Raw genomic sequence first — 8,422 nt, 5'->3', positions numbered from 1 at the left:
TATTTTTTGTGTACAGTTTAACCATTTGATTTTTCATTGGTCAATTTATCTTAATCTTGGGATGCTCATTCATATCAATATAGTCTGTAACTAACTCATTATGTCTTTGGTGTCTTAGTACCCTATAGAAATGAGTGATAAAATCCATCAATGAGTTCTTATTTGAGGCATACATCTTGAAAAAATGTGAGCTCTCAGATCTCTAACTACTTGACATTTCAGCACAAAATATATGCCTATAATAAACTGGCGTCCACTTCTGTCATAATTCATATATCAACGACAACTAATTATTTTTTTCCCCAAGTTAGCAGACTTGATAACCTCTTTCTATGATTTCTCAAATTCATCGGGTATTATAGAATTTGTAATGATATTCTTTATGCTTTAATAGTGATTTTAAAAAGTCAAAGGGTTTAATTTATCTAGGAATTTATTCAATATGTGCCACAAACAAAATATATGCACTGTTTGAAGGAAAACTTGGGCAATAACTTTCGTCATAGCAGGATCTTGATCAGTGATAATCACATTTGGTGCACCTTTAGGCATTACTTCTATTAACTTGTTAAGCAACCAAATAAAAGACTATGCTTTCTCATCACTTAGAAACCTGCAACCAAAAATAATTGTCTAATGATGATTATTAACTCCTATAAATAGTGCAAAAATTAACTCATATTTGTTGGTGTTATATGTCGTATCAAATACAACTACATCATCAAATATACTGTATGCCCTTCTTGATACATGATCCATCCAAAAACACCTACAAAATTTATTATCTGAATCAGTATCATAATCAAAGAAAAAACTTGAATTCTTATTTTTCTCAAAGGTAAATAACTCAATCAATGTTTCAACTCGATACTCTTTTGTTCATCCCTTAACTGTTTCTTGAAGTTTCAAATATCTTTTTTTGTGCAACCTATATGTTCAAGGCCTCCATACTCTATATCTAATAAATGTACTTGTTGATAGTTTGACACATTAGCCTCTGAAAATTGTTGAGTCAATGATTTCTTTACTGCCGAGACACTACGATGCGAGTGTAGCAAATGCACCTTTGTAGGAAACGAGAGTAGATGATTATGACTTTCAATAAACTTAGTGATAACTCAATTAGGTCCAGTTTGTTCCTTCACTAATAAAATCTTTGACTTACATCCAGTTCTAACTTCGCCAGTGCTCTTTTCTTTTGGATTTTATCACCTTGTATTTGCATATTCCATTGACCATCTGTATGCCCTTTAAAAGCATACAAAGTTTTTACAGGATATTTCATTAGTTTTCTTTTTTTTTTTTCTGTTATTGCTTATTCTTGCACTAAATATGTCTTTTCATGCATATTGATTATAGAATGAAAATGTCTCTTCCAGTGATGAAAATTTCATCCTAGTTTTTGGTTTTCAATCATCATCAACTTGGGGAATGTATAGTTGATCATCACACTAATTTTCTTCCATTAATGTAGAATGTCTGATTTAGATAATCGAGTAATAGTACAGGGGATGACAAAAAGTATATTAGTTACTGGACAAATATAAGTCGAGCTTAAATGTTATTTAGAAGTTTCTTAAGCAATGGATTTCTTGCTTTGGATGTATTTGGTTGTTTTTTAAAAAATTTAAAAACCCCAACACCAACGTGCTGATGTTCTTTGAAAACTAGCAAGAACGTTGGTGCTGGTTTTCAAAGAACAACAGCACGTTGATGCTGTTATTGAAAGAACAACATGTTGGTGCTGGTATTGAAAGAACAACATCATGTTAGTGTTAGTATTGAAATAACAGTAATAACTTGGTGGTGGTATTGGCAAAACAGCACCATGTTAGTGCTGGTATTGAAAGAACAATGTCATGTAGTAGATTTTCTTTAAAAACCCACCACCAAAGTGCTACTATTCTTTTAATACTATCACCAATGTATTATTGCTCGATTTTGAAAGAAACCCAACACAAAACCACCACATTGGTGCTGGTTTTAAAAGAAAACCAACACACTATTGATCGACATTGCTTTCAAAACCAGTATTTTGAAGATAAATAGCACACAGGTGGTGATGGTCTTTTAAAATGGCGCATTTCAGCTCTTGATAAACTCCCATGGAATGCACCATTAAGAAATATGAGTAGAAAAAGGAGAGGAGAGAGATGAGCAGTATAGGTTGGATGAAAACCATAACTCACTCCACGCGAGCTGATCGTTGAAGAAGATGGCCTGAGTTTAGGGTCTGATGTGGGGGAAGAGAGAAGCGGGATGAGAGGGGAAGAGGGTTTAGGGCTTTGGTTTTGAAAAGCAACGACATGAACGAAGGGAAGGGAAGGGAAGACAGAGAGACAAAATATGCCTACACATTTTGAAGAGGAGAAAATGTTGGATTTTGTCCGCTTTAACTTGCTACATTGGTTGTCGTCCACCATCGCTCATATAAGGGTGTGCAGGATAACAACTTTATATATGTGTGTGTGTGTATATATATATATATATATATATATATATATATATATATATAAGAATGATACTTTACACAACTTACCTTATACACCGATGGGTGACATCCAATGTGGATGCTTTAACACGGTCAAAATTAATTTTTTTTATTTCCCTCTCTCATTTACATACTCTCTTGCATGCAAGGTGATGCTGGTTTCTACAAACCAGCACCAACATTGGTACTGGTCTTTAAAGACCAACACCAGTACCAATGTTGGCATTAGTCTTTAAATACCAATAATAATGTTGGTGGTACTAATCAGCATCATGCATAAATTCAACATCACGTTGGTGCGGCTTTGCGCAAAGTAGCACCACGTGTGCAAACCAGCACACATTGGTGTAAATCAGCACCACGTTGGCATTGATTTGCGCAAACCAACACCAAAATGCACAAATCAGCACCACGTTGGTACTGATTTGCACAAACCAACACCAACTAGTGCGCAAACTAGCACCAACAATTGGTGCATAAACTAGCACTAACAGTTGATGTTGGTTTGTGCAAAGCAGAACCACATTGGTGCTAGTTCGTACACATTGGTGCTGGTTTTCGTAAACTAGCACTAACGTTGGTGTTGGTTTGCGCAAAGCGACGTTGGTGCTGCTTTGTAAACCATCACCAGTTTGGTGTTGGTTTGTATTGGTGCTGGTTTGCGCAAAGCAGCACCAACGTGGTGCTGCTTTGCACAAAATAGCACCACGTGGTACTGATTTGCACATATTAGTGCTAGTTTAAAAAAAATAGCACCACGTTTTGAAAAAAAATAACATCATGTTGATGTTGGTTTGAAAAAACAACACCAACGTGGTGTTGATTTGAAAAAAAAAAAGCACCACATTTTGAAAAAAAATAAAAAATCAACACCAATGTGGTACTGGTTTGAAAAAAAATAGCACCATATTGGTGCTATTTTAGGGCTAGTTTGAAAAAAACATCACATTTTGAAAAAAAAAATAAAAGTACCATGTTAGTGTTGTTTTGCAAAATAGCACTAATGTGGTACTGATTTGAAAAAAAAATAGCACCACATTGATGCTTGTTTGAAAAAAAAAAATAGCACCATGTTGGTGTTGGTGCTATTTTGAAAAAAAATAGCACCAACATGGTGTTGGTTTGAAAAAAAACTACATCATGTTTTGAAAAAAAAAAAAACAACACCATATTGGTGATGTAAACAAAATAACACCAACATGATACTGTTTTTTTCAAACCAGCACAATGTTGGTGCTATTTTTTTCAAACCAACATTACTTTATATGCATGAGAGAGAATAGAGTTGCATGCAGATGAGAGAGGATAAAAAAACTCATTTTTGGTCGCGTTAGATCGCTACATCAGTGTGTGTGTGTGTGTGTGTGTGTGTGTATAGCGAGAGAGAGAGAATGACAATCCCAGTTAGTCTCATTGATTATTCTTCGAGGTGACCAATCCGGCCCCATAGAAGTTTTCCACTAGCCACCAGGGTAAATCAAGAAGCGCACACGACGGCTAACCCAGAAGCCGAGATCCTTTGGTTATGCCCCCCATTTGGAGGAAAAATTCCTACAAATACGTTGTAGCTGGGGTTCGAACTACGGGTGCATGGGTGATAACCCGGATGTCTTACCGTGACACCATGACCCCGGGGACTATAGAGAGAGAGAGATAGAGATAAAGGATATGTTGTCCAACGCTTCCTACACAACGGTGAGTGATATCCGACATGGGTGATCTGAAGCGGCCAAAACTTAATTTTTTTAATCTCTCTCATCTGCATGTAATATAACTTTTCTCTCTTTCCTCTTAAATTAAAATAAAATTCTTTTTTTCTCTCTCCTATATTACATGCAACAATCACTGTGGTATTGATACTACAACTATGCAATAGCTACTTCAACTTACGTTGTAGCTGCTACAACGGCGCGGTAGTTGCTACAACGCAATAGCTTCTACAATAATTGTTACACATTGTAGCAGCTACTACACATTAGTTGCTAAAACGCAGTTGCTATACAATAACTGCTACACGCAGTCGCAACTACTGCTACTACGTGTAGTCATTATTGTGTAGTATTTGCTACAATATTGTAGTAGCTACACCACCTTTAAAAATTAGGATCACTGTAATTATTACATGTAATCATATGAAAGAGAAACATAGTTTATTTTAATTTAAGAGGAAAGAGAGAAAAGTTATTGCAAGCAGATGAGAGAGATTAAAAAAAATTAGGTTTTGACCGCGTCAAATAGTCTATGTCGGATTCCGCTCACGAACGTGCAGGAGGCGTCGGGCAACATATCAATTTCTCATGTGTGTGTATATATATATATATATATAATTTTATATTATATTAGTTTTAATCAAAATGTTTCAATTATAATAATTTTGATAGTTTGATTAAGTTATACTATTTTTAATTAAATCAAAATAATTTTGATCAAAATTTGAATCTATTTGATAAATATTAAAATAATTTTTAATTTTAATTAATTAATAATTTTAAATATGTTGATGTAATTTTTGGCACTGCTATAATAATATTGAAATAGAAGTATTTTTAAAATACAAGTTTTTCTTTTAACATTTTTTTAAAATTAGGATGCTTTTTTTATTAATAATAAAAAAATATGATAATAAAAATAGTCTTTTTTATATATATTTAAAATTAAGCAAAATAATTTACTTTTATTCCGAATAAAATTTTAATGAGCTTGCAGCAATTTATAAAAGGAGGTTTTTGGTTAATAGACTTGGAAATGAGAGAATGAAATAATAATAAAGATAATAGTTGGATTGTTGGTTTAAGAATAACAATTTAAGAATAATTTCTAGATTTTTAATAATCAACTAAATCCATATAAATAGATGGATTTCATTTCCATTTCTATTACATCTTACTATCAAATCTATATCATAATCATTCCGCCCCCACGGGCTGGATCAGCTGGTAAGTGGCCTGGAGTTTGTTCAAATGGTCACAGGGTCGAAGGTCGTCAGTTGCACACAAGAATAAAATCTTGGTCTGCTGGCATAAAAATTCCTGAGACCCCCAGTCCACTTATCCGCCCAGCTTAACCGTGATTTACTCCCTCTAAAATCCTGTGGGGCCGGGCTCAGGGGGCCGCTGGAGTGATGATTCCACCTTTTTTTTTGCTCAAATATATCATAATCATTCCTATCATTTAACAAAATGTCACCTAATTATAATCACGCAATCTAGCCGAAAACTCACAGTAGGGTGGTAAAATTCTCTGTCCATTTTCCTTTTTTTATTTTCCTTTTTAAATATAAAAAAGAAAAATATAAAATATGCTCATGAATCATGATCAAGGCTGAAATACTGAACAAAATCTTGTTGATCAAACTAATCCCAAAACACATCTCTCTAAATTCAAACAGCCATTTTCACCAATCAAATTGCATGGACTAAAGTGAAACCGAGTCAAGTTTCGTAGTAATATTCGCAAACAAAATACATCTGTTTTACTCATCCTCCTGGCTGCGCAACCTAGCAAGCTTGTTCGTGACAACAATGTCAAGTTGTGCAGCGCGTTCGACGATGAGCTTGCGCTTCTTCGTAGAAACACTATGGCCGATCTCAGCGCAATAAGTCCTGGCATTTCATTTCAAGAATTACATGTTAAACCACAAAAGGCAATGAGGATGAGATTCAGATGTTAATATTCAGTAGGTTCATCATATAGTGTACCGGTTGTGCATCATCAGCAACTCCAAATCTGAAACGTTGTTAACCACGAACTTCTTAAATCGATTTGGCAGGTAATGGCGTGTCTTCTTGTCAGAACCATAGCCAATATTTGGCATCAAGGTGCATCCCTTGAACTTTCTTCTCACCCGAGAATCAATACCTTTTGGTCTGCGCCAGTTTGTCTGTAGAAACAATAGATTAACCATGAGTCTCAACTATTTGACATCAAAAATCCATTTTATCTGACTGATTGCATATATCATTTTTCTCTGAAATTCTCCATAATAACTGAGAACTCTATCGTAAATTTCTTCGACGTGAAACCATATGCAGACTCTTCTGTTATCCCATAAAATAATTAGACTCTACAGTCAACCTTCCAGGCATAAAATCAAATTGATCTTTTGACTTTCAAGCATAAAACCAACTTGATTATAATCAAAACATTGTAATATAATATAAGCAATCAACTCAAATCTTGAAATTAGCAACCAGCAAAAGCAACAGTGCATGATATATAAGAGAGTAGGGTTCTTATATGAGAATACATCTACATAAGGCAAAAAAAAAAAAAGTAGAATAACAAATGATGCATATAGTCAAATGTGTTTATCAAAACCCATAGAAGATTAATACAGAAATAGTGCATGAGTTTCTTCACCAACAAAATGTTAATATGATAGTTTTTTTTTCAGACATTAAAGTATGCAATCCGCGATATCCTAGCAATTTAAATGCCTTAGTGTACATATTGAGATCTAGGGTAGATTAGATCCATTGGATTTTATCAGCTGGTTATTTAGAAAAGATGTCCTTATGTTATATAATCTTAGTCCCCCAATTTCTTATGAGATCCATACAAGTAAATGAGAAAAGAACACCTTCCACACAAAATAGAGAAGAGAAGAAACTTGATGACAGACAAGTCTATGAAATAATCCAACGGAATCAATATAAATAATCTAGAAAAAACATATGAGCCTTTAGTACAGAGCAAAAGCAGAGCAGAGAATGAAAAGTCAATCTATAATAGGTTCGTTTGCAGCAATTAACTGTAAAGTTCTGCCGAACACAGGAGACGATAATTGTCATTTACTCACAAATGAAACCACCCTGATGAAATTGTCTAATTTATTACAAGGATCTGATTTGTTTGGAAGCTTACATTCTCATTCAACATAACATGCCTTACTAGCATTTGCATATAACAAGGGTTATCACATCTGCATCCTACGATTAAGACAAAAATTATGTGAATACTTTAGGAGAAACAGAAGAAAAAAGATTGGTCTCACCTTCACGCATATCTTGCGGTCGCTCTGGGGCCTCTTGAACTTCTTGACACGCTTCTTGACAATCTTCTTCGTCAGCAACGGAACCGCCATTTCTACTCCGAAGCATCAAATATACAAAAACAAAAGAGGGGGAAAGAAACCATTTACCACACAGAATAGGAGCAATTTAACAATCCGCCACCGTCGAAGTCCAGAACTATTTAAACTTCTGATCACCCGAATGATCAAAATGAGGAGAAAAAACAACGAATTCAGAAATGACCGAAAGATACCTCAGAAGGATCGCAGACGACGACGTAAGTCTTCAAGCTGCGCACAGAAAGTTGGATAAGGTCAAATTACATAGCATGGAGATCAAAAAGAAAACTTGTGACACGATTAGCGGCTGCTTACTTGCGGAGCAGCTCTCGCGTGCTCTGAAACCCTAATCCTACCATTATCGCGGCTCTTTTATATCGTAGAGAATCGGTACTCCATCGTGGCCGCCGGTTTTTCGGTGATACGAAACAGTTGGTGGATCCACTAGCGTCGAAACGGGTCAGAACACAATTAAAAACAAATTAATTCAATTCTTTTAAAATTAAAAATATATATTGACTGTAAATCTATTCATAAATTAATTTATTCACTCTTCTTCTTCCTAAACTCGATGATCAAAACCCCATAATCCACCAAGCATTACTAGCCTTAGACTCTTCGTGAGATTGACCTTGTCTAACCTCACGATCTCTCATAGCGACCTCGGTTGATTTTAATATCTTCACGAGATCACAACGGACTCAATTAGTCACAAAGCTTCCACAACGATTTGTCTAAATTTGTTTCTTAACTCCTTTTTTTCATATTCTACTTCTTTATTTTCTTATAAATATTGTTGAGCCTAGCGAGTTATATATTTTTTTCATTGAACTATAACATATAACATAATTTTGTATATT

The 8,422-nt window shown here is 34.7% G+C and overlaps 1 protein-coding gene across 2 annotated transcripts; it reads right to left on the bottom strand.

Moving 5' to 3' along the window:
• Positions 1–5,813: 5,813 nt before the first annotated feature.
• Positions 5,814–7,984, bottom strand: LOC121975172 (60S ribosomal protein L32-1-like). Of its 2 annotated transcripts, none has more exons than XM_042526634.1 (5): positions 7,878–7,984; positions 7,757–7,793; positions 7,485–7,680; positions 6,190–6,371; positions 5,814–6,093 (listed from the first exon to the last, which is right to left on the bottom strand). In XM_042526634.1, exons 3-5 carry the CDS (start codon positions 7,572–7,574, stop codon positions 5,964–5,966), a joined length of 402 nt encoding a protein of 133 aa, XP_042382568.1. In that variant the 5' UTR covers positions 7,575–7,680; positions 7,757–7,793; positions 7,878–7,984; the 3' UTR covers positions 5,814–5,963. The 2 variants fall into 2 exon arrangements, with proteins under 2 accessions (XP_042382568.1, XP_042382567.1); XM_042526633.1 differs by having other exon boundaries at positions 7,485–7,576; positions 7,878–7,977.
• Positions 7,985–8,422: the final 438 nt, after the last annotated feature.

This window comes from Zingiber officinale, chromosome 4B (assembly GCF_018446385.1).
Source record: "Zingiber officinale cultivar Zhangliang chromosome 4B, Zo_v1.1, whole genome shotgun sequence".
NCBI lineage: Eukaryota > Viridiplantae > Streptophyta > Magnoliopsida > Zingiberales > Zingiberaceae > Zingiber > Zingiber officinale.
Note: the sequence above shows the minus strand (reverse complement) of the source record. Positions and strands in the feature narration are given on the sequence as shown.

Excerpts from the sequence above, each read along its gene's own strand:
- LOC121975172 (XM_042526634.1), bottom strand. The coding sequence starts at position 7,574 with ATGGCGGTTCCGTTGCTGACGAAGAAGATTGTCAAGAAGCGTGTCAAG. Across the intron at positions 6,372-7,484 it reads ACCGCAAGATATGCGTGAAG|ACAAACTGGCGCAGACCAAA; the intron begins GTGAGACCAATC and ends TTGTTTCTACAG. Across the intron at positions 6,094-6,189 it reads TTGCTGATGATGCACAACCG|GACTTATTGCGCTGAGATCG; the intron begins GTACACTATATG and ends ATGAAATGCCAG.